This window comes from Lottia gigantea (genome assembly GCF_000327385.1).
Source record: "Lottia gigantea unplaced genomic scaffold LOTGIsca_62, whole genome shotgun sequence".
In the NCBI taxonomy this organism is placed as follows: Eukaryota; Metazoa; Mollusca; class Gastropoda; family Lottiidae; genus Lottia; species Lottia gigantea.
The window spans coordinates 49,998-77,964 of NW_008710115.1; the positions used below are offsets into that span (position 1 = coordinate 49,998).

The window sequence follows — 27,967 nt, forward strand, 5'->3', positions numbered from 1 at the left end:
TGAAATGGCCGAGAGATACAATTTTGTGTGACTAATGAAATTTAACATGTCCTGCGTCTGTTTCAGTTGAAATCAGAAAATCTTAACTTTTTGAGAAAAACCTCCTGCATCATTTCTAAATGTCCTTTTATGTCTTGATTCCATTTTCAGCCCATAATCTATCAACTACTCAGGAAAGAGGAACAATAGAAATAAAAAAATCCTGGCTGTAGATTTGGAATTTATTGATGATTCAAGGTCTCATTTCTTATAAAGAGGATCTTAAACGAGTGCTTATGTAAAATGAAATTAATGAAATGATTTGCCAGAACTATTTAATCCGGGAATGATAATCATAAATTAAATAATACATAGGCACGGGTGAAAGATTATTAATATCTAACAACTATCAATAATACACATTAGTACTCCTTGTACTTCTATATATATTCTTCTATATAGGGTCTTCATTTTGAGGTCAGCTTTTTATACACCTTTCTTCAAAATTCCATGCCCTTTACCTTCCATTTTATGAGTCTTCAACTTCAAAGAATGCCTTGTCGTTCTGTTTACATGGATACTCAACCTAATCTGCTTAGTTATCAACCTGTGGTAGGAGTTCATATCGTTTTCATGAACCTGTCTTATGTACCAGAGAATAGAACTGTTGTGTGATAATACAAAATACAACATTACAGAGATAAAAATTTATTTTAGCACATAAATTCAAAACTAAAGTGAATTAAGTGATAATAAATAAAATAAAGACTTTACAAAAACTTACCTAGCAATAAATTTTAATACCAAAAGTTAAAAAGATAATTTGCAGCGAACGTCTCAAATGGGAAAAGTCATCCGAAAAACTCAATCTGATTAAAATTAGATCACAATTTCGTATCATTATTGTTTTTTTTTAGTCTACATTGTAATCAAAATAGATTTCTACCAGGCCAGTCCCAATTATGTTATTCTTATCCAATCAAACCCGTATCTTGATAAAATAAGGAATTGTAGGATAGCGAAAATCAAACCCAAGAAATGTGAACGGACGGACAGGGACGACGGCAATATACGTCCACATTTACAGGTGGGCGTATAAAACTGTAGTCCTTATTGCGAACACACCAAAGGTTGACGAACCCCATGATACAAAATATATTTTACACCAATTTCAATAATAAATATTTTCCATGTTAAAATACACCAATTATATTGATTTGAAAATAACAATAAAAGCGATTATATCATATTAAAAGGATATGGTCCACTATAATAAAAAAAGATATAAACCAATATAATATAAAAAAAAAAACAATACGATCATTAACAATATATTATAAGGAATATAGTTACAGCTTAATTACTTTTTTGCCGATTTATATCGACCAATAATAGGAATTGCCGCACGAGGCGGAGCAGACGAAGGAATGTTATTTGCGTCTTGAATACAGCCTTGCTTCTCATAATGTAGTAACAAGGCTCGCCAAGTTGTATCACATTTCAACACATTCTTATTACCTGCAAAATAAAACATTGGGTGTATAATGATAATTGCTTATTAGCTCTCAAAAAAGCTTGGCTCAATGATCATAGTCTTCTAGGGTGGGTTAACCGGAAAACATCTTCTTCGGGTCCCTAAAAACCTGATGTCAAACCTTATATTTGCCTCACTCAGATGTTGAGCTCAAAACTGTAGCTTCAAGGTAACGTCCAAAAAGCTACATAATGTGAATATTAAGAACGTGACAAGATTCACGGATGGAAATAACAGATATGTTGATATAATATCACCATTTCATCAGAGCCTTACCTATAATCAATAATCCCTTCCTCGCTCTTGTAAGAGCAACATTGGTCTGATTTTCATCAGCTAAAAATCCGAGATTTTCTGTTCTCCATCCTCGAGTAGGAAAAGGTTCAATTTTATACAAAGGTAGAGAACGTACGGTACTTAAAATAACATAATCCCATTCACCACCTGGAATAAAGATAGGTAGATAGAGAAGTTCAGACTAATCTATTTCTGATAATAATTAGGTTCTGGGGACTAGAAAATCTAAATTCGGTTTGGACTGCGATGATCTAACTAGTAACATATAACCATATCGGTAATATCGACCAAGTTTGAAAATTTGGAGTGTTCAATCTTTCGCTGGTTAAAGCAACTCTTTTGTAGACAAACCAGACATTGACTTTGTACAATAAGAGTGAACAGAATAAGTTTCATCGACTGAAAAATTAATTGAGTACTATGTTCCTCTGATATTTTGAGTTTGGTTGATATTATGGAAGTCAATTTGACCAAATGTAGGTTGTAGAAATATATGCATGTACAAATGTATCTGTTATCAGGGAGCCACACAATAAGCAATTTCATACATATTTACAAGAAATTAATAAAATAATTGATAACAATTCTACATGAAGTATTCTAAAGCAGCAAAAACATCTTCTAACCTTGGCTGGCTACAACTGTATTTACAGTGTTGTCGAAGTTATATTCCTTTATTTTCTTCTGAATCAAAGACATCTGTGATTTGTATTGTGTCATGATATTGATACTTCTTGGATTGATATCTTCATTCCTTACCATGTGTCGAAATAAATCCACCTAAAATACAATGGAAAGCAAAACTGACGATTATCACCATGAAGATATGCATTAATCATTTCCAATAGAGTTGACTATAGTAAGAAAAAAGTCATGGAAACATCATGAGAGATAGAACGTTAACGATGAAAGACTCCTGAATTTTGGGATCAATCTGAAGATCTTACAGATTCGCAAAGCCGTTAGTCCGTGCAGCACACACCAGAAATGAAATGAAATGAATGGAGTTTGACGTCCTACTTTTCTGCACCATGTGGGCTAATGAAGACGAGCAACGCCATGCTGGGTGCAATGAGCGAACTTTTTCTAGGACAGCAACATTAGCCTCCTCTTTTTCGATTTCCAACTGTCGAGGAATCTTTAACGTGCACAGTCTGTAGCACATGGGGCTTCAGTTTATTGTCCCATCTGAACGACTAGACGCTTTATCCATGTCAACCCCTCTTTCTAGTACCTCTAATTTGCATCACTGACAGGGGAAAAATCCGAAGGTATAATCTCTACCTATGCCAGATTGAACCATGGACATTCAGGGTAGCACATGGGGCTTCGGTTTATTGTCCCATCTGAACGACTAGACGCTTTATCCATGTCAACCCCTCTTTCTAGTACCTCTTATCTGCATCACTGAGAGGGGAAAAATCCGAAGGTATAATCTCTACCTATGCCAGATTGAACCATGGACTTTCAGGTTAGCGAGCAAGCGTCTAACTTACTGAGCCGCCGCGACTGAGCCGCCGCGGCTCCCAGCACTCACCAGAGGTAATGCTTGATAATCATATAGCTTCCTCTGAGATAACATCTAAAATTGACATCATCATAGGCCCTTCGTTAGTCAAATGAGTTTCGATGGACATAGATGTGGGCAACTGCTAAAAAAGGTTTGTGATGATTAACGGCATTTAACAGACGTAGCGTACAATCAAACACAAAAAAACACAATGTAAATTCAAGTTTGTGTCAAACTAAAAGACTGCTGTCGATCTTAACAGAATTGTAAAATAGAGGTAGATTAAACAAATATTCAAAGGTGATCATTAAACAAAGGTTCTGAGCAATGTAAGTTAATTCTAATATTGACTGACATGTTTTTAAAAAATGATTAAATAAAAAAACGAAACCAAAATGGCCATACAATTGTTTGTCTAATAAAACCAAAATTATATTTCGATTGTAATTGTGAAAATATTATAACAGTGTTGAGTCTTCGATGTCAGGAAAGAGTTAAACTAAATATTTGTCAAGTGAAGGCTAATTATGTACATAACTTGTCCCAGCAGCAAAAAAACATAAGGGTTAATTGAGAAGAATCTCAATGAAAGCACTGGCCTAGGTCACATTGACAGTGTTAATGTTACTTACAACTTTATCAACTTCCTGAATATTGGACTTTGATCGTTCGTGACCATCATCAGTGTGTACTGTTAGTGCTTCTTCTTCTCCTTCTATATGGAAAAACATAATCTTTTTTCCACCAATTATCCTTAAAGGCTGTTTAATCTCCCATAATGTAGATGGTCCTGTTTCTAGTTTACCTTCATAAAATTGCTTGGATGGAAATGCACATATATCAGGGTGCTGAAAAAGGTTCAACTGAAGTCTTAACTTATAAATAATTAATAAGATCAAATTATTATGTAAAGGAGAAATGTTCCAAATTTTATGAAGAGAGTTAATCAAATGCGCGAACTTCAGGACGAAAATATATTTTTAAGACATTGACCAATTTAACCGATTGAATCAGCGACTTCTACATAAATAATATGATAAAAACAACCCTTACGTACCATTCTGTATTGGATATTAAGAAAAATGGCCTTTTCAGCATATCTCTCAAACAATGACTTTTCTAGACCAAGTTTAGCGGCTTTAGAGCACATCAATATTGGTCGAAGTTGTTTATGGTCACCAATTAAAACAAGCTGGTTGGGTTTGGCAACAAGAATTGGTAATAAAGTCTCTGGTTCAGTACACATGCCACATTCATCAATTATACATTGGAATACTTTAAGATTTTTCATCGTTCTCTTGTTACCCCCAACACCAGTTGTACACAAAATTGCTTCATATAATGGCAACTCTTCTTCCTCAGCTTGACGGACAAGTTTATGGTATGTCTTTATCATCATTTTGGTTATTCCCTGTGATTCTGGGAATTGAATTTCCTTTTTAAACTTCTTGTCAAATTCACAAATTTTATCTGCATACGGTTTACCTTTCTGTCTAATGATATGGTGAAGAGCAACATTATGTAAGTCTTCAGGGCATTGTCCTTCTCTCCTTGCAGCTCTTGATGGTGAAGCTCTGCCAGGCACAGGGAAATCGCAAAAAACTACAGTCCTGCCATAAACTCGAACTATTTTTGGGCATCTATTTCCCAACTTCTTTATAAGATTACCTGAAAAGAATATTTGACAACTTCGTAATCACTCAGGAGACAACTTTTTACATATTATCGCATAATATACTAATCTAAATTTGTATAATTTCGCCATGGCTGATAACCATTTATCCGAGATTTTATGTCACAAATAATCCTTGGATTTTCTTATTTTCATGAACCCCGAAGACATTATCTTAATACATGATTCATATTTGGATAATTTTTGGATAATCTACTACTTGAGTAATGGCATTTCAGATTTATAACTTAAAACTGTACGCAATATTGCTTCCTTTTTTACGTCCATAATTACAAAACGATTTAAATGAGCCTTGCTTATAAATGTCATAGAATGAGTTGGATAATCTTGAGCTGTATTTAATTCAGATTACTTTAACACATTTACTAGAAATTTTTCACCATTGTTATTATAGTTTTTATTATTATTTACTATTACTAAACTTACGTGCTACAACGTCAACTGATTTGTTAGAAGGACCACAATACAAAACTTGGTTTTTACCATCGATTGTTTTGTCTCCCTTTTTGGCTGGTTCTTCTAGCTTAATGATCTTATTAATCTTAGTGAAGAGATATACTAATTTAATACCAGTATACGTTTTCCCAGTTCCTGTTTATAAAATCATTCACATCAATTTATATAATAGGTAAAACACGAATCAGAGTTTAGATTAAATATGTCATGCCTTTGCAAAGGATAAAAGGCATGGTTCGCCACTTTCTGGATTTGATTTGGTTCGTGAATACATGTATGTATACGTTATTAGTCTTCAAAATTACTAGAACTGCACGGAAATCTCTTCAAATATGCCTCAAACTAGAATTTTACTGTTTATTTCTATATCTTTTCTATATAGATGGAGTCTCAAGAAAGGACGAGTAGTCATTTTAACTTTCAAACGCAGATAATTCTGGACCGATTCTTTAAAGGTTCGAATTTCGCTGGTAAGCTGTGAACACTATCACTGATTCCTGTTTCTGAGATTAAGGTACGATTGGTCAAACGGTGATGTGCAATTCTGGAAACTTTGCACAAACTGGATCAGAGAGGTGGACTAAAATCAGTATAAAAATGAAGTTATGAATTATGAATTACCAACCTGGAGGACCTTGTATCAATGTGAATGCTGATGTTAATGATTTCTCGATAGCCTCGTGTTGTTTTATATTGTTACCAGGTAATTTGAGGATCTGCAGTTCCTCTTTAGGTAAATCTTTTTCGATCTTCTTTCCCAAATCAAGGTGATCACGGTCTATGAAAATACATAATATACATGTACAAATTTTTTTTCTTTTAGATCCCAACAAACACATGGATGTCCGTCCGTCGATCTGTCCCTAAATGCTCGTAAACACTATCGAAGTCACAATTCCTGACAGATTTTTGACGAAACTAGTGTTTATAATCACTCAAGGTAGAATCCTAATGAAAAATCAAAAAATATTTGCTCTTGTTCTTGAAAACGCATTCAATTTTTAGCTCGTAAACACTCAAGCGGGCACAATTTTCACTGATTTTGACAAAACTTGGTGTGAGTGTTTAAAATTCCAAAGGAATTGAACGGTATTGAAAATCAGAAAAAAAGAAAAATATTTGATATAACATATTGCTCTTGTTCTTGAAAACGCGTTTAATTTTTTTAGCTTTAAACACTCTAAAAGGCACAATTCTTGCTGGATTTTGGCAAAACGTAGTAATATTGTTCATTATCACCCCAACCTGGATGTAATAAAAGTTTACCTAACACTGGTATTGAGCTGTTTAAAACTATTGCTTTCACTAAAGGGTTACTCTCGATGACTTTCTTTTTTAGAACATCTTTAAGTCTCCTGGAAAAGAAACTTCAATGTCATTACATAGTCAGGGCCCTGCTTTTAATTGTTCATCTACATGCTATTTTTATTGGTGTTATTACTTTTAAATATCACACGATGGCTAAATCACTTCTTTTAATACTGAAATATACAAAATAAAAATATAACCAACGAACCTGTCTGTTTCTGATCTTGGTATTATCTCGAGAGTGAAAACATCCTGTGTTCCTATATTTATTACATCTCTCATTTTTGAACTAGATGTTTCTGTGCCATGAAGTTCGAAATAAACCTCCAATTCATTTGATTCCATGTAATCTTCGCTTTTACAACAATATACCATTTGCCCATGACCTACCCAGATAAAGGGATTGTCAGAGTCTTGAGCTACTTCTTTACGGATACAGACAAAATCAGTTATAGGCTTTTCTTTTTCATCTTTACTAATGTGAATACTACCTAATACGTCCCTGTCTGAACAAAATGAATGGTTAAAAGTGAAGCTACCAGAATCTTGTGTTGTAAAACGCACTGGGACGTGTTCAATGAAAAATGTGTCACCGCCTTGAACACTTTGAACTGCGGCTTCCATTTCCACTAGGGCTGACCATGCCTTCACATATTCTGATATTTGTATCCACTTTCTTCCTTTTGTCGACTCAAAAGACTCCTTAGTAAGGCAGGTCACAGGATCATCTTTATGTTCCAAACAAAATATCAAATTATCAGCTAGTTTGACCATAGTAAACTTAGGTTTTGGAAGTCCCTTTTCGAAAACAGTTGATAGCTGAGTGCACAGAACTCGACCAGGAGCAAACTTGAAACTGAACCTGAAAAACAAGAAAGAAAATACTGAAATTACAACGTACACTAATTGGGTTCTTACGAAGTTGTGTCTCTGAAGATAAGATAAGATCAATCTTTATTACCAATTTGGGTAAAAAAAATCGAGAAAGTAGTTAATCAACCAGTTAATTTTGAATTAAAAAACTGGAATATTAATTTTCACCAGGCTGAAAATACAAGTTTTTAATTCAAAATTATGTTTTATAATTGTATTCCAGTTTTTTAATTCAAAATTAAACAAAATAAATAATGTCGTATATGAACCATCGTAGAAATAAGATTAAATAATAAATGATAAATGATGGAATTTGACCAACTTGACATGAGTAAAACTCGATGAAAACTTACCTACACATATCCGTTAGTGATGAAATATTACTTCGACCACCTTCACAGGTAACTTTATCTACAGTTCCATATAATGTCCCTATGGGATTTATTCCCTCCATACCAATTTGATCAATTATTTTTTCGACTTCCTTTTTACACCGCTTACTGCGTTGTTTGTCCTCAGATTCAGTCGATGATATAAGATTGGTGAGAAGGTCCGCCCACATTTTTAACGGTATGTTTAGGCAATGTTTGATAGGGTTCAGTTGTAGTTTTTCTCGCCTTTTCATTTCAGGGCGGACATGGCCAACTGCTCCTAGAGTGTGGAAGCTTCTCTTTCTCCAAGAGGTTTCTGTAAGTGTATCTTTTACAGTTGGTCTTTCGCAAACGTCCAGTAAATGAAATGGTATATCATTATTCGCTTTCAAAAATGGCCATTGAGGTATTTCAATTTCCACCCCGTCATTATCTGCTTGACTGATAAATCCCATAATCTGGGCCGGTTGTTTTGTTAACTCATATGCTAATTTTAGAGTTTTACTGTGCTTTCCATACAATTTCTGTTGTTTTGCTCGTCTACCAAGATGTAGGCTTATCATCTGCAGCTCGTGGGTAGTATATGGTGCTTTCTTTTTATCCAAATAGGCGTGGATAAAGCGATGATTGATTAAATCAACAAACCGTCTCAGCGGCGAAGTGAAATGTGTGTAAAGATTGAAGTTTAATGTAAAATGATGGGAACCTGTTGCCCGTGCTCCAGAGCATAACTTATACTCCGCTGATTCCATTATCCCATTCCAACGTGTCCGAGCAATAAAATGGCTTGGGTGTATATCATCCATACAGAGAATACTTTGCAACTTTTTCCAATCTTTTGCTTCCTTTGCTCTCAGGACTTCTGTCCAAACTGATTTCTGAACTGTCAGATGTCCGTCGGAATGATTATTGTCCAGGGATAGTGATAAATTTCCATTGCTGCTTTGACAAGAATAACCTTGTAAGTAAAGAATCAAATTACCAACCGGTTGATTTTGACCAAACCATTGAACAAGTTTTTTGTCGTCTGGTGGTTGTTGAACTCTTAGCAGTATTCCTCTTGGGAATTGTTCTGTAATTATTTGGCCAATATGACAATTTGTCATTATCATATATTCTTCCACTAAATCGTGAGCTTCTGTTTCATTCGTTTCATTTTCACCACGAAGAAAGCCATCACTATACTGAACATGATAGAGTCTTTTCTTTAAACGAGAACGTCTGATAGATTTAGACAGCCTGTACAAATCAGTTATCATACCATTAATCGTATCGGAAAATCCATCTCGGTGGCCATTGATAATTAGTTGTGCTTCATGATATGTCAACTGTTGCATGGAGCGAACAAAAGATCGTTGAATTACTGGTTCGTTAAGCTGTTCACCGTTGGCATCCAGTTTAAATATCACAGAAATCGTACGACGAACCTCTCTCTCTCGAAGGCTACACCTATCTTCGCTCAATGGTTCAGGGAGCATATGAATGGATCTGGAATCTTCTGGATAAAAGCTTGTCGCTCTTCTTTCAGCCTCCTTATCAATCTCAGAGCCTTTTACTACAAAATGGGCAACGTCTGCAATATGAACGCCGACCTCGAAAATGTTTTCAGATAGCCTTGTTATATGAAGTGCGTCATCTAGATCCTTTGATCCCTTTGGGTCAATGGTCAATACATCAAAGTCATAGCTCGGTACAGAGTCATCTTTCTTCATACCCACAATTTCCTGGATTACTTCTGATGGGTAAATAGGGTCAATAGCAAATTGATTTCCAAGTATCTTAAGACTTGCTTGATAATCCTTATAGTTTTGAATTACGTCTATAACCATTCCTTTAGGATAGGCAAATTTGGGACTCCAGTTCAAATACACAACAACAAAAATATATTGTTGTCTTTTAGCAGGATTTATGGTAAAGAAATGAGAAAATTTGAATGATTTTTTCTTATCCATCTTGTATACTTCTATCTTGGAATTGGGAATGTTGGAAAATCTCTTTAATACTTGATTATGGAAAATGCTTATTTTGGGGACAGTCTTGCAGATAGGTCCCATCAAATGGGCTTCTTCTCCAGTTATTGTACATAAAAAGACAGGATTTTTTGTATCAGACCTATTTCTTTTGAAAATCCCAACAACTTTACCACAGTCTTTATCGTTTGCTTTACCAATAATTTCTACACAGACCTCATCACCAGAAAATGTTTGTCCGCATTTAGATCTACCATTTATCACTATCTGCTCACCAATTGGATTTTCTGTCGTAGTACATGTAGCTGATTGTGATGAATCCACATTAATGATACATTTCTTATATTTCACAGGATTTGCTTGAATATTCTGTTCCATTTCAACTCTGGTCATCATTGCAGGATAAAATATTTCCCACTTTGGCAAATTTTCTTGAAAATCGAAGCGTTCCCTTAAATCTACATCATACTGAAGACAATGTTCTGTTTTCTTTTCATGTCCTTCCATTACCTTGATACTAGTTTCATACCAGGTTTCTTGTGGAACAGAAACTTCCTCATCTGATATTGATTCATCCTGATCCACGTCTGACTGAGAATAAGAGAACAGTGATAGATTATCTGTGCTGGGGGCTGTGGTTAAACTGTAAGTTTCACTATCAATATAATCATCCGACAAATCACTTTCTGTATCTACAATAAATAAACACATGTGCTATCAATCGGGATCAAAATTTAAAATACTTCTATATCTTATATATTCAAGATACAGGGGAATATAGCATAAATTGACACAGAAATATTGCAATCTCCATGCAGTCACTCTGAGTAAAGGAGAGAATATATTTTCTTCATCTACTAAGATATCGTCAATTTCGATTCAATTGGATAAAATATATTATTACCACTTATCGGTGTGACTGTTGACAATTCTACATTTTGTACTTTATTTTCAGATTTGTTTTGGAAATTCGCGTCATCTTCTGGTGTCACCATTTCTTGTTTCTTATCTATTAATATACATACAAAAAAAACAACAAACAATATCGTGATGTTCTTTTTCATATTAGCAGTACCTAATAAGATATAAATAAGTTGATTCTTATACAAGATCTTGTCAAATTGAAACTCCGGGCGATTAATCTTCTCTGATCTGCCGCAGTTGACAGAAGCGAAAAGCACATAACCTAAAATTCTAAAATCCTAGACTCACACAGTTCCGGTCGACAAAAAATAAAAATGATGCATCTGGAGGCAAATGCTATTTTTACATCAACGGTGCGCATGGGTGTACTAATTTCTATGAATCTATAACTTGACCAACTAGTATAAGTTGCGATGAATCATTAGTGATCTGTGATTAGGGTTAGGTCTATTAGAGGGAAGTCGGCAATATGATCAATGGTTGGGCATGGGAATAAATGGTACTCTCAGACACACAATAAAAAAAATCTTACATCTTCTTCTTTTCTTCTTGTGATGACGGGACTGAATTTTATTTTGACGTTCTCTGTCTTTCCTTATGTTATCATCAACTAAGTAAGAAGCCCCAACTGACTCTCGAGTTTGGATAGTTCGTTGAAATTTTGTCTTTAAGCTCTGAAGCTCTGATTTCTTGTCTGTATTCTGTGGGAAGTAACATGTATTACATACAAGATAAAACATTTCTTAAGGCTTGAAAACGAGTTATGGAAATACATTTATTGAAATGACGTGTGCACAAAAAATTCGAAAACAGTAAAGCTATGTATGGTAATATACGGTTTAACGGTTCCCGACAATGGGATCAAATATTCGGTTTTCACTTCCACTTTTATGCTAATGTGTTTCTTCGAAGGTCTAAAGCTGCGATTATGCCTACATGGGTACGCAAACTCAAACGCAAGCTGAATAAAAGATAGCTTGTCAGGCCACTACAAACAAAGTCTTTAGTGGCTTCATAATGATTTAATAATAATCTTTAAAATGTTTAAAAGTCAAAGCAAAATCTCAAACACAGTTCATCAAATTATCATCAAATTCAAACATGAACAAGGTCTCAACGAACACACAAGGGCAAAAACACTCAACTCATCAGTATATGCACAAAAACGAAGTTTCATCAAAATCAAATAAAAGATGTAGTCAGTCAAATATGGTACGTTTTTAATAAGTCGGTGGCGATAACTCCGAAACCGTTCATCCGATTGGTTCCGCTTTCGTAATCGATTGAGATCTCATCAGTATATATGCATACCAAGTTTCATCAAGATTGTATAAAAACTGTAGTCTATATCTGCCTACAAACCAGTTTTGAAGTGTTTAACTAAGTCAAAGACGATAACTCTGAAACCGTTCATCTCATTGTTACCAAATTCAAACTTGACTTAGAACTTAAGTTGCGGGCTCACGAACAGTATTGGTCGGAGATTGTTATCGCCGATTACAGTCTTGAGTATCTCGCGTGTGCCCCCGCTTCCTCGACAGGATTATTGCGTCCCAAGTTTGATAATAGTCTCCGATAGTTTTATCGTCTGCAAGACAAACCGTCATTATCCAATCAGATTCACTTTCCTTTCAATTGCATGCTCCGCACTTAATTATCGACGGGGTGATAAACGACCTACGGGAGATTTTTGTCTCCCTCGTGTGCCCGTGCCAGTCGGACTCGAGTCAATCTATACATGCATGCCAAGATCCATCAAGATCGGATAAAAACTGTAGCCTCTGTCTTGGATACAAGTCAAATTTGACGCGATTGTACTAAGGGCAATGACCCCAACACCGTTCTTCCGATAATTTCGAATTTCACCGAGATCTCATCAATCTATATATATATACCAAGTGTCATCAAGATCGGATATAAACTGTAGCCTGTATTGTGGCTACAAGCCAAATTTGACGCGCTTTTCTTACGTCAAGGGCAATAATTCAAAACCCGTTCGGCCGATTATTATTAAATTCGAACATGACCAAGATCTCGTCAATAGATACATGCATGTAACAGAAGTGCGGACAGGGGCGATGGCAATATACGTCCACATTTCCATTTGAGTTTGAGCTTGAGTTACGCTTACGTACACATGTAATCAACCTGTAGCGTGTTTATAGCTTAAGTTCAACAATTTTCATTGGTTAGTAGTGCTCGTGTCTTGCAAGTTGCAACACGTTCAGTTCTAGAAGGGATTCTGAAATCTTATTTAACATTAATCTAACAATAAATTGAATGAAAACATTTGTAGTCTGTACCTGGCATATTTCAATAGCTTCATCAATCCTAGCTATAGCAGCTTCTCTTCTGTTTAATTTTTCAAAAGCCCTAGCCATTGTTTCTAGTGCTTTAATCTTCTGATCTGTATGTTCCATATCAAATTCAGTAGCTAATTTTAAAACTGTAGAGAAGAGAAATAAATAAGCCTTACTGAATTTTTCCGTCTTTTAATCGAGTAAACTCTGTTATTTACGAAATTCTTCTTTTCAGATTTATATCTTGTTAGCTGAATGGCATATATATATAGTAGGATCACAATATTTTGCTCTATTAAACAGACGGGACTGATGAATTTGATTTATTAAGCATACAAACCTGCTTTGCAACCAGCAACTGCTCTGTCATAATCACCCTTAAATTCAAAGATAGCCTGCCAGGCAAGGTAATATACGCCTACTGGCAGCTTTGATTTTAAATAAAAATATTTGGCAGTACTGTAACAATTACCAGTATGAAATATTCAACCTTCAGCCATACACTTCTTTTGAACTTTATATTGAATAATATTACTAAGTTTCATCACAAGCTGTCAAGAATTGGGCCTTCTAAAGTGTTTACAGACTAAAACTTGAATGCGGTTTTAAGAACAAGAGCAATAACTCATACTAAATATTTTTCGTTTTTTCTCATTTTCGATAGGGTTCATCCTTGGGTGTTTACGAACACTCACACCAAGTTTCGTCAAAATCTATCAAGAATTGTGCCTTCTAGAATGTTTACGTGCTAAAAATTGAATACATTTTCAAGAACACGGACAATAACTCATACTAATTATTTTTCGATTTTTCTGATTCTTAATAGGGTTCATCCTTGGGTGATAACAAACACTCACACAAGTTTCATCAAACTTTTTTTCTGCGCCTTTTAGAGTGTTTACGAGCGTTTCAAGCAATAACTCATCATAAATATTTTTCAATTTTTCTGATTTTCAATAGGCTTGATATTCGGGTTATAACAAGCAACCATACCAAATTTCGTCGAAATCAGTCAAAAATGTAAAGTGTAGACGGACCGACAGATGGGTGGCGGCGATATACACCCCCTATTTCATGTAGCGTATAAATAAGGTAATTGGAGGTATATAATTACATGTATATTATGATGGCATAGCGTCAATGCTAAGATATGCATGCGTCAATGAACATAACGCCCTTATTTTGAAAAGTGATCCGAATAGTTGTTGATATTTCGAAGCATTGGACAGGATTGTAGTAGACAAATATATATGGGTAAAGCAACATCTTGATTGATATAACCAACCCAAATGATTTGATGCAAAAAATATAAAATTCATGTCCTATATTCACGCAATTTTGAGAAATGTTGAGGGTGCACTACTTACAAATTTGAACATAGATTGTCCCATATTGTTATATATTTGACCGAACATCTTGGATAGAACAAAAGGGTGAATATTATATACTCCAGTTACATGAAGTGCTTCTAGTATAGTCTTTAATTCGTTACTTATACCAATACAGGTTGCGACATCGTCATCGTCGTGAGATTCTAACAAAACGTTGGTTATAGAAAGCATTTCTTGGCAGAACTTTATCGTACTCTTAATTAGTAAATAAAAAAAGAAACATTTTGACTAGCTAATTGTATAAAGATAAATGCTTGTATCTACTTATCGTTATCATGAACCTATCTAAGAAGTAACTTACTACATCTGATTGCATATAGCCTGATCGGAATATCCTGAGGATCTTGATATAGTTTTCAAAGAAAGTTATATAGAAATAGTGGATTCAAGAATAAACTTGGACATAACTCTCAACACATAAAAAATAGAGTGTCTGATGCATTTTGGTCGAAGGTAGCTTTACTACATAGACAGGGCGATTGTCCATGCTAACAATATTTGTTAAGTCATACCTTTGCTAGTGTCTTAGAACTTTGTATTTCATCCTGAAAGAAAACAACATTCAAGTCTAACTTGTTTGTCAAACGTTAGAGGTTTCAATATTAATTTGTTTTCTGTCAGAAGTCTAAAATAAAAGTATGTGACAGATCTGATTTTCAAAAAGTGAACATAAAGGATATTGGAATGCATCTCCATGTAATTAATGTTATATATTATTTTTCAATTCTTGGTGTATTTGAAATTTTCTTGACCACTTTAAGAAATAAACTCACGTGCTTTACTTTCTGAACCAGGAGGCCATTAACTGCAAATTGAAATAACTCATAAGCATGAGCGCTCACTTGAGCAGTTTTCCCTTCTTTTGGGTTCGAAAAGAATACACCTATTCCATTCATCCCTGAAATTTACAACATCTTTTTTCCCTTGACTTTTAGCCGTGTAACACATTCCTGTGGCCATATAATACTCCAAAGTAAAATTTCAATTTGCCCGTGGCTGTGCCAAGTTCATTTCACTAAAATTTAAATTTGGGATTCCTTACTTGGGTGCACAAGAAAAATTATTGCAGACATTACATAATATCTTATTCAGCTCTGAAGAATAGCCATCTTACCCTCCGGTCAGCCTTCAAAGCAATTATGACAAATGACAGCCTACTTTCACTTAACATTCTGTTTTGGAGGGTTGTGTTTTTTGGCGGCCATATATGGTTTCGTTTGATAATATATTGCCTCATTGAAGATCGATTATACTCACCATAGAATAAATATCTTAAACAAGATATGAAAACATTGTCACTGAACTCACACTGAAATTCATAAAACAAAGATTGCCAAACAAGGTCACTTACACAATACAGAATTGTAATGAAACATGAGCCATTTTCAAGTTCTGTAAAAGAACTACGTCAACACAGTAGAAAATAGTTGTATATTGTATTGGAATGCTACATACCTTTTCTATGACATCTCCTATACCATTTGTTATCCTCAACATGCAATGAACTTGTTCTGTTCTTTTGTTAATGTAGCCTATAAATCCACTTGCAGCCTGTCTACGGAATTCTTCGGCATATTTTTCATCAAATTCACCACAAATAATTTTATTTTCAGCCATATTGAACATATCGCAATCGTCACCATCGACCACTTCATCGTCCTCCACAAAAAAATCCTACAAGAAATCAAAGACATTGTCCGTATGCATCAAATAGAATCATATTAAGAAGATTAGAATTTATATTATATTCAGGCCCCTAAATCAAATCTTGCTTTTTATTTTTGCAAAATACCATGCAGGGTAATGTCATGAAATTCATCTTAATCGACAAAAAAGTGGTCCATTTTTAACCCTTAAGACCGATAAGGGTAACTTTAAGTTGAGCATTAAATTGGCCAATTTTTAAATATATATAATTCTATGTGGTGCATACAGCACATGAAATTAAATCAAAAGTTAATGATATTCGGGCAGAATAGTATTATATTAGGCTTAATTTTGTTAGGTACATACGGGCTGATGAAATGAAATCTTCACCCAACTACCTGTCACTGTTACAAATACAATCATGACAGTGACTCCGTGACTTATACATAACCGTGATTTTGTGACAAATATATGACATTGACTCCGTGACGTATACATGACAGTCACTTTGTCACTACTACGTGCTAGTGAATCTGTAACAAATACGTGACGGTGTAAGTGTGACAACTGCATGGAAGAAGTTTAATTAGCAATGGTTTTGATGAAAAAAATGCATACAGTCAAGTCATCTAGTTTCGTGCTAACCTATTTTTGGGCATCTCCGAAAATGATTAATAATTGACATGTGCGATCTCGCGTGACCTCCGCATTTGCTTGTTTTGATAAACATGGGTTATGTCTACAATGTCAACAGGTAGAATGAATCCAGTAGTTTCAAGCAAGGTAAAATATATTAACGTATACTTTGACAAATACAAAATGGCGGATTTCAGTTATTACCAAATGTCACAATTTTTTATCGGCCGAATTTCCTTATAATCCACAGCTGTAATCGGAATTCCAAGTGTCGTCTGCTAGAATGTAGTCTAATGAACGAAGTCACGTGATAAAATGCGGATTCCGTGTCAGCAGAAAAATTCTATGGGTGGGCCATATTCTTATCTTGTTTCAGTGACTTATAGCAATAAATCACTCTTACGTTTTACATATTATCTTATTTTGTCAGTCACTATTTTTTTTTAAATCGTGGTTCTTTGAAGGAATTGTCATTAGTTATGATAACTTGACATTAAAGATAAATACTAAGAGAAGACAATTATACCAATGGGTATGCATACAACGTGTTCTTCTCGACTTATTTATAGATCAAACATTGTACACGAAAATGCAGTGACGCATTTAGATGCCATCGTCGAGTTGGTTACTCATGAAATATGGGTCAAGGTGGGGGGATTCATAAAGAAAATCGAAACAAACCAATTTTAATTATTGTGTAGTATATCTGGGGAAACTTCTAAGACATTTTTGACGAAATGCGATGTTGAATCCTTATATGCACGAGTATAGGTTACACCATTATAATATTAGCACCGATTATATATACAAGATTATACAAGTCAAGTAACCTAATTTCGTGGAAACCTTTATTCGTGGATTTCCGGAAAGGATTAATAATTTACATGAGCGACCTTGCGCGACCTCCGCAATAGTTTGTTTTGATAAACATGGGTTTTCTCTACAATATCAGCTAGTAAAATGAATCCAGTAGTTTCAAGCAAGGTAAAATGTATTAATGTATACTTTGACAAATACAAAATGGCGGATTTCATTTATTACCAAACGTCACCATTTTTTATCGGCCGAATTTCCTTATAATCCCAAGCGGTAATCGGAATTCCAAGTGTCGTCTGCTAGAATGTAGTCCAACGAATGAAGTCACGTGATCAACTAGCGGATTCCGTGTCAGCAGAAAATTTCTATGGAACAAAAAGTGGACCATATTCTTATGTTATTTCAGTGACTTTTAGCAATAAATCACTCTACGTATCTTATTTTGTCAGTCACTATTTTTTTTTAAAATCGTGGCTCTTTCAAGGAATTGTCACTAGTTATAATGAATTGATATCAAAGATAAATACTAAGAGAAGTTAATTATACCACCCGGTATCCACACAGACTTATTTATAGATCAAACATTGTACACGAAAATAGGTGACGCATTCTGCTGCCGTTACCGAGTTGGTTGCTCATGAAATATGGGTCAAAGTGAAGGATTAATAAAGAAAATCGAAACAAACCAGTTTTAATTATTTTGTAGAATATCAGAGGAAACATCTAAGACATAAAAAAAAAATTTCGTTTTTGTAACTTTGACGAAATTCGGTGTTGAATCCTTATATCCACGAAAATAGGTTACACCACTGTATATACATGTATGCCTACATAAAATGTAATTAATATATCTGGGATCACAACGATAGGCAAAGGTATTGACTTACCTAATTGATTTTTATTTTTTATCTTAATATATGTTTTAAAAACGTATGTAATAACACTTTAATCTTTTTTTTTATAGATTGCAAACAATAGATTACTAAAAAATTTTTGTTGGGGAAGTCAAACCCCACCGGAGATAAGATATTTTGAAAATTTAACCATAAAATGATGTTTTCTGAAGTATATTTGAAACGGTATGTAACGGTTATTTTGTTAAGAATTTTAAGTATTCAGAAAACCCAATTGAGAAATAGTGCGGACGCCCACCATCGCACATTTCATAGTATGAATTCATGAATTTCAATCCGTAGTTTCTTTCTTTGATTTAACGGAGCATTCTGTCATTTTTGTAGGCCGGAAATTGTTTTGCTAAAATTTATGAAAAATATACACCAGAACCTAGAGAAATACTTCCCTGAACTTATCTGAAAGTTTTAACTCAAAAGGTCTCTCGCCGTTGATTTTATAACATCAAAACTATTTAAAACGTTTATGTAAACTTTTTAAGTTCGTTATGCTTTTTTGTAGGGGTAAGAAAACTACCGAGATGATTTAAGCAAATTAAACGCTTAGTATATCTCCTTCGTATTCTGAAGGTTTCAACTAAATATCGAGTCTTTACGAAGCCAATCACCAAAACTAGTTCAAGTTGCTTACATAAAACGTATATTATATATATATATATATATGGTTCTGCATACTACCCCATTAAATATCAGTATAGTATATTAAGTATAAACATGTATAAGCAATTACCAGAGAATCAAAATACTCCTCTTCAGCTTCTTCATTGTAAGGTATTCTCGATTCTTCTAACCTCAACAGTTCTTGCCTTCTCTCTTTTTCCCTTTGTAGTGATTGCAAGTAATCAATGTGTTGTAATAATCGTTTCTTATCTTCCTCATCCTGAACAAGTTTTGATTAGAGTTAAATTTAGATTGAAATATTTGATCAGAAATTTAGAACACGGAATTTCAATTTTGTATTATCAAGTTAAATTTTTGATTATCATTTCAAAAAATAACTTGGGAGCAATTCAAAATGTTTAAGTTGCAGACATCATATTGATCTTGATCTGTTCAGAGTTGCCGTATATTTCTAGATTTGGTTTTATACAAAAATCATTCTACATAACAGTATGTTGTCTTGGGTGATAGTAATGTTATGTGTTGATACAGATCTTAAACTAAGTTACCATAAGATGTGGTCTGTTTCAATTTGACACACATTAAGAGCGAACTGAATAAATTTGTAAATAAATTATTGCAGCCTTACCGTATAAGCTTCTTGAGCTTCTTTAGCGTTTTTTATAGCTAGACTGTATATCTCTTTATATTGATATGCTTTGGATTTTAGTTCTAATAACACTGCTCTGTGTGTCTCCTTTCGACAACATGATAAAGCTACATTTAATAAAAATACAAAATATATATATATGAATACAACAGTTAAAAAACTTTCAAATCCAAAGCACGGGAGATAAAATTGTGCATGAAAGGGATTGTGGTGAACTTTATTTGCACTAATCCAATTTACAATTAGACGTATGTGGTTAATATACGCGTTTTATGACATCACTAAAGGGCCTAACACGCATACTTTTAATGGAATTGCAAGAGCAACAGACGTATGACTGAAAATTTGAATGGTGCAAGTTGGTGTTATCAGTGTCCCCGATACACATAAAAAGTTTTAAAAACCTCTTTATAATCTCTTTAAATGATGACAATTCATTGACTTGTTTATCTTCCCACTTGGGTTCTAATGTTTTGAAACTTCCAAAATATATCTCAGGCGTGGATAAACAGGTATCATTATTCTATACTTATAGTGTGATATCCTGAAGAAATTAACTTACAATCTTTAGTTAGTTCCAGTATTTGGTCATGATATTTCTGAAACAGAACAGCAAAGCTGACACATCAGACAATACCGCTTAAGTAAATACGTCATGTACTACTTAATTTTTGTAGGTCGACAATTTCTTTTTTCAAATTTGTGAAAACTATACACCAAAACCTAGATAATTGTGTATCTGAAGGTCTGAACTTAAAAAATCCACCTGTTAATTTTTTAACGCCAAAACTTTTTAAAAAGTTAACTTAAGTTTACGTAAACTTTTAAAGTTCATTATGCTTTTTGGAAGCTGTTAGAAAACTACTATACGGATTTGAGTAAAGTAATCTAATTGTAGAGAAATATGTCACCTACATATTCTAACCAAATATTTCGACTTTTTTGGATATGATTGATACTATTTATAGCAACTTTCAAAACTTTATTTATGAAATAATTTGGTATATTTCAGGATAGATAAATCCCAATTTCTAACAGACAGAAAACTCACTAATGAAATCTAGAAGGTAGTTTGCCAGGCAAGGTGATAATGAACAACATTACAAAGTTTTGTCAAAAATCTGGCAAGAATTGTGCCTTTTAGAGTGTTTACTAGTTAAAAATTGAAAGCGTTTTCAAGAACGAGTACAATTGCTCATATAAAATATTTTTTGATTTTCAATGGCGTTCATCTATGGTCATGTCACAGTCACAGTCACGTCCGGACATGGTTGACGCCGATATACGACCCGCATTTCATGTGGGCGTATGAAAATTAAGTTTCGAAAAGGCGGGGTATGACAAAGAAAAGGCTGATTTCAGCTATGCTCCTTTTGTTTTCAGGAAGCATGCAAATTTTCATTTTCAAAAACGTCGTAAATTATACCTGAAATATTTTTGCTATTTGCATTTATGTATCTACTTGGTCAAACTGAATTTGTCTAAACGGATAGTACTAAATTGTAGTTAGATCTAGTTTTGGTGTTGGATTTATAAGTTGAAACCTTTAGAATACATAGGAGGCATATTTCTCTATCATCAGGCCGCTTTTTTTTTTACTTAAATCCGTACAGTAGTTTCCAAAAAGCATAACCTAAAATGTTTACGAAATTGTTTTAAATAGTTTTGGCGTTATAAAGATACATTAAAAAATTCTTCCGCCTATAAACCACTCGTCCTACAATAAAATGTGTGTTTGATTGTGATCACTGGTTAAATAAACATGCATTCTACACTTAATTATTTTTGAAAGAGTTGCAATAGAAGTATATTTTGATTTTGAAAAACTGTGAGCCACCATAAAATATGTATATAAACTACACAAATAAATACTACCTGAATATCAATACACTTCATCATATCAATTGAATTTTCAACTGCCTGATCTATATTATCGTCATTGACAGGCAATTTTTGAAGAGGCGTGTTAATCCATTTAGCTATGATATAACATGCTGGGAAATGATTTATTTGATATGCTCTGCTCCTAAACTTTGCGATATCTTTAATCATCTGAAATATAAGAACTATACTTACGAAAGATAGCTTGCAATCATCTCTTTACTGAAGACCTTATCAATTCCAATGAAGTTTCAAATCAAATGAAAAATGGATTTTTTTGAGCTCATGAAGAAATTTGATATGTTTTAAGTCAAGGACAATAAGTCAATTTCCGTTCATCGAAAGAGCGTCAAATTAGAGATCAGGGGCGACGACAATAAAAAGGGCAATAATTGTGCATTTTTCATAATCTGAGAAACATCAATGTCAGGAAGATGTTTAGCCTATTACCAGCTGGTAGACAGGATTTTCTAGTAAACCTTAGCTGTTGTTTTTATTTATTTCAAACCGCCCAAATTCCAACATAGACTTCAATTTTGGATTTCCCCTATGAACATAGGTATATATTTCAAGCTTGGGTATTCCTGTTTACCACTAAATCAATGTTACTTTGTTGTATGACAGTAATGTTCAAGTTATCAACAATTATCATTTACCTGAGATGAGATATTACTTCTACCGAATAGTCCGTAGAACTTTTCGAGAATATTAAACAAATTAGTTAAAACATTGACATATGGCTTCTCATAGTCTTCAACATCCATTACACATGATGTATCAATCACAACCAACACTGAAATAATTATCAAAGTCGTTTACAGGTGCATCGCTTTATTTAGAAAACAATTGAATTGAATTCGTAAACGTCTATAAAACAAAGGTCAAAAATCGATCTATCTGCATTTTAGCAAAGTGGACTTGCTGAATTTAAATAAAGCAAGCGAAACGTTATTTCTTTGATGTCAGCAATGTTAGGATTCTTGGACCGTCTTCATGTTGTACCAAGGGATAAATAACAGCTTTCACTTTATTTATAAATCAAGATGAACCAACTGAAACAGTAGCGTAAGTTAGATAAATATTTTATATCTATAGTATTTTATAGTTTACCTACCATTAGTATAAAATCTGATAACACTCATTATATATTCAATATCATCTTCAGGTATATTCTGAAAGTGAATGATAAACATAGTATGGAAGGGTAAAAATCGAAATTGAAATCCGTCAGCAAATATACCGTATGAGCTGAGGATCCACTACAACTATAATAGGCCTATTATATCAGAAATATGCTGTTACTCAGAGTTTTAACCTGTACAATCTCAAGACAACCTACTATACAATTTGGAATTTCAGTTAACAATGGTGTCATTAATATCATTGAGATTAACTTACCTTTAAGTTGATAAACATACATAGCCTATGGTTCAATTGAAGTTTTAGTTCGTTAAAATTCTCATTTTCTTTTCTTTTATCAAGATAGTCATTTAAGTCTGTGGTCATTTGATTGACTTCTGACATCTGAAAATTCCCGGATTGCAATTGAGCTTCCAACCTCATCAGCAAAGGCTCAATGTAATCATCAAATACCACAAGATATTCCTATAAGAATATGAGAAAGCTTAACAAAAATATTGCAACCTCTGTGTATTCCAAGATTTTCCTGTCTTTCTCTAATCTATAATTCCAGAAGATCAAGCCAAAACTTATCTATATAGTCAGTTCTTTTTCAGAAGTACATGAACAATAGACATTGTATTGAGAATAATAGTGTGCAAATCATTGATCGGGGCTGATGGTGTCTTAAATAATACACAAATAAATCACAAACATAGACTAAAACCACTTTTGTATCTCATCACTTGTGAGGAATTCTCTGGTAGGCCTATTCATTTAAACAGATCCACCTTTTAGTATGCATTGTCATTTTTGATGGTACACATAAACAAAACTTTGCCTCTATATAAAATATACTAATCTAACGTCTGAATCATCAAAAATATTGGGCAACTCTGAAGACTTGAAAGGGATTGAAAAAAATATATGAGTATCGGGGACACTGATAGCATTAATTTGCACCATTCCAATTTTTAGTCAGACGTCTGCGGTTCCTGTAATTCCACCAGAAATAAGTGTTTGATGACGTAAGTAATCGCAAAATATGGTTTATCACATAAGACTCTTAGCGATTGGTGACATCAAACAGTTAGTTTTATTGGAATTGCAGGAACCACAAACGTGTGATTGAAAATTTGATTGTTGTAAATTGATGTTATTAGTGTCCCCGATATAAAGATAAAAGAAAACTTTTTTGCAATCAATTTAATTTATCTCAAATTTCATAAAGAAAATGTCTCAAAAAGATGATCCAATAAAGCTGATTACTGTCACTTCCTATGCCTATGTAAAACATTTAAGGTTTTTTTTAACTAAGTACAAAGTAAAACAATGAAACCATTTATCTTGCCAATAATATATTCGATTTCTAAATGTATACCTTGTTATGCTTTACGATATCTTGGTCTATGTCTGTGTTTTTTTCTACCACAGTTGCGTTATTGCTGGTATTTGATGGTGGCTTCTGAACTGTTTTGGTATTTTTATCCTCCAGATATTTAATATAATCACTCATTTCTTCTTTGTTCTTTTCGCTCTTAAAATCAATTACGAAAAAAATTGAAATGATAGAGTATTTTTGCAAAATATTAATTTTTCCCAATATATCGGGGTTTCGCAGTTAAAAACTACAACAATTGTCAAAATTGCTATCCGAGACTGGAATAGAGAGAGGTATTTAGGTCTATCTTACTTAACAAAAAGGAATGAGAGTACGCCGACCAATATACACTCGCACATCAAAAAATCAATTTTTGCTGAAACCTTAACCTTGTTATTTCTAGGGCGTATAAAATCAAAGTATACCGAATAACATTCTTTTGCGTTTTTCGCCTTTTCAATGGCCAAGGTTAGTATCTTTTTCTCTTCATAAGCTCTGGCTAGTAGTTCAAATACTTCTCCTTTCTTGTCATTACTTAGAATTCCCATATCTAAAATATAATACAGAAGAGATGGTGCGAACTCAAAGTTGTTAGTAGTGAATATGTGAATAAATGGTCAGTGGAGTTCTGAATTGTGTAATAAATTGTTCTTCGAAGCTAACGAGATGACTCGTCGAAATCTGGCAGATCTAAAGTCGTGGAATTTTTAGACAATGAAATTTAAGGAGCTCTTAGTCTTATCTGCCTGTAACGGAAAAATCTAGATAATAACATCTCTTTAATTTTACTAGGTTCATACGTAACTTCAGCATCACCAGTTTTTACAAAATCGTGTTTATATCTCTATCTGTACAGGCCAGATGATATTCCGAAACATTTGCCTCTATAGCTATTTTGACAGTCGTTGGCTAGAGTCAGAAAATAGTCCTGTTTTATGGAGATATTCAAAATATCCGAAGGAACATTTTAAACCACCTTTGTAATGAGTGTCGTTACTTTCGTTTTGTTCGTATCAGGTGGCCCTGGAACCACAGATGGGACATTGGTGTAGGGGGGATAATCATGGTATGACTGAACAACAAAAATATCCATCTCTCCGAAAATCTTTGGTGGATTGTATTTAATTATTAGGTTTAAAACCTCCACACCTTCGGCGGTGCGAAAAAAATTCCCATTTAACAGGGCTTTCTCTTTCTGTCTCGTCAGCCGACAACTGTCAAAATATCTATCAGAGTCTGAAATAAAGGCAGATGTTTTCGGTCTAGCCAGAGGAATTTACTATCGTCAAACTAGTTCATTGTTTTAACTCACCAATTTGTACACCTTCAGCAACAATGTCACCACAGTTATTCTACAAAAGAAAATACATTTAATAATGAAGCTGGAATCAAATGGATATAGTTTAGTCGTCCACATAAATTGAGCAATCTGTAGGAATTTCTCTTCTATGGGTCAACATTAGGAAATAATTGAGTCTTGTCACATAAACATTGCTTTTCCGGAAAAACTCACTTTAAGGAAAAGCGGCTAAACTGCTAAAAGCGAACAATAATAGTTGAATTTCTGTGTACATTATTGAATGTACCGCGGGATGTCATTACCTTTTTAACTAGAATCTTTCTGGATATCAACCAAAAATCCAAATTGAGTGCACAATAGTATTCTGTTTTGCTTGTATTTGGTAAATCTGGTATTAAATCTGGTATTAAATCTGTACATGTATCAGCGATGAAAAAACTTGATGCCTCGTTTTCACTAAGATTGAGTTCAGCCATTCCATAAAATTCTTGAAAAATCTATCAAATAAATTCTAATCTTACATATTATATCATATGACTTCAACATAGAGCAGATATATGAAGGAGTCCAGGTCGGAGCAAATCCTAAGAAAACACCTCTATATCTGCATTTACTGTAGTTATGTGATAAATTAACTCACAAACCCACGACTAAATGCATTTGATTACGGAAATAATACCTACCCTATCGTATTGAGTCTCTGGAGTAAAGCCAGCTTTTATTTTCTTAATCGCATTGGTATGGTAATTTAAGTCAAAATGAACCACCAACTCTCCATTTTGAAATTCACAAAGTGTTGATGGCGTTGAAACAACTGAAATATTTACTTTAATAAGAATTAAAAGCATTAAATTCATTGCAGAAGTCATTACGATGAATCGAAATGGGTTGCCAAGATATGTAAGATTTCTGTGATTCTTGAAATCCTTACCCATATATGATAATTATCGACAAAGTTGATAATAGTAACTATGAAAGGGCCTTTACTTAGTTGTAGTGGAATTACAATCATTTGACGACGTTTGACTGAATATTTGAATGACGCAAATCTACGCTATCAGTCTCCCAAATCTGATTAAAAATCCATTGAAGAATAATATTCATATCTGGGTAAGCCCATTTAGATCTATGGTTCTATGTCCTATACTGTGTATTCGTTTATGCCAATGTAATTCTCATTTTCCACATCCACGTCACTTACTCAACATTATGCTTTGGTGGCGTGAATATGACTATAATCGACACCTTCAAGCAGCGATTTTGCAAAATATTAATCTGAATAACGTTGCTGGACAAAAGAAATCCTTACCATAAAAAATAAAACGAAGAAATCCAAATTGGGCTTGTAATGATTCTTTAATGTCTTCAGGTTTAATCTGAAAAATTAAATACTTATATGTGGATTTTTTGTTTAATTCAAATGTAGCATATAGGCGTTCAATTATTACCGTCATAGAATGTGTGAATACGGAACTATACAGGTGTCGTTCTTACATAGAAATGACATTAGCCCCTTGCTATGCTGAATTCATTTACCATCTCACCAATCTACAAAAGCGTTGACCAGCCTTGCGAGTATAGAGATTTATCAAGCCAAAACTCCAGCGCAAGTCGAGTTGATAAGCTGATGCTATGAAACGATGGTTTAGCTACCAACCTCAATACTTTTACGCAAGCGGTATAGTAATTCTGGTTTAGGATCCAATTCATTGGAAACATTGGTGCTGAAGATCTTTTTTATCAAACCCTTAATATTACCAAACCACTTTCTCCCATACTCTGCAGTAAATTCGCCATCTTTGACTCTCTTTTCTGCTTTATATAATGAATCTTCAATACATATTCGACAAAATTGTAGGCTGATAATATCCATGTTGAACCTTTAAAGACAAATAATATTCAATTGAAAATTTTAGGATGATGTCTTACATAAATGACTGCAAACCGTGACATAGCAAGTTTATTCTTTAAAAAAAGTAGATATATACGGATCTAAGGGGTCGACGTTGTTAATTCTTTAGATTCCGGGGACGCTTTCCGGTTCGGATGGTTAGTACATGGTTTATTTATTCAATACCATCGGGACACAATTATTGTTTTTCCCTCCCTACCTTTAGCAGGTAGGAAGAACATGTCAGCCCCTCCAGTCCAAGGGCATGTGGACCAATGGCATTGTCTTTTCTTCACACCGCTGAAATTTATTGTCAGCGTTTTAATGTTGGAACGCTCCGAAGCTATTCCATTTTGGATCAATGATAGCGCAAATTGTGTTCATTCAAATCGTCTCAAATTGGTGATATATTATTTTAAACCCATAGCAAACATCAAACGTGGTATATAAATTCCCAGCCAATCTACCGCAAGTTAATAATTGGGGTACATATGGTTTTGGCCAATATT

General features: G+C 33.9%; 1 protein-coding gene across 1 annotated transcript; it reads right to left on the reverse strand.

Annotated features, from left to right (window-relative positions):
- Positions 1-671: 671 nt before the first annotated feature.
- LOTGIDRAFT_235246 (hypothetical protein) lies at positions 672-27,440 on the reverse strand (the record flags this gene model as incomplete). Its single annotated transcript, XM_009064351.1, has 34 exons — positions 672-1,246; positions 1,344-1,497; positions 1,790-1,957; positions 2,437-2,590; positions 3,348-3,392; positions 3,953-4,168; positions 4,378-4,988; positions 5,440-5,604; positions 6,095-6,247; positions 6,736-6,824; positions 6,986-7,639; positions 8,004-10,683; positions 10,896-11,000; positions 11,448-11,616; positions 13,219-13,361; positions 13,556-13,610; positions 15,119-15,151; positions 15,380-15,504; positions 15,864-15,915; positions 16,062-16,280; positions 19,347-19,496; positions 19,866-19,993; positions 20,449-20,485; positions 21,762-21,938; positions 22,424-22,560; positions 22,882-22,939; positions 23,166-23,372; positions 24,268-24,423; positions 24,657-24,817; positions 25,580-25,619; positions 25,870-26,064; positions 26,251-26,381; positions 26,877-26,943; positions 27,225-27,440. 34 exons carry the CDS (start codon positions 27,438-27,440, stop codon positions 1,219-1,221), a joined length of 7,878 nt encoding a protein of 2,625 aa, XP_009062599.1. The 3' UTR covers positions 672-1,218.
- Positions 27,441-27,967: the final 527 nt, after the last annotated feature.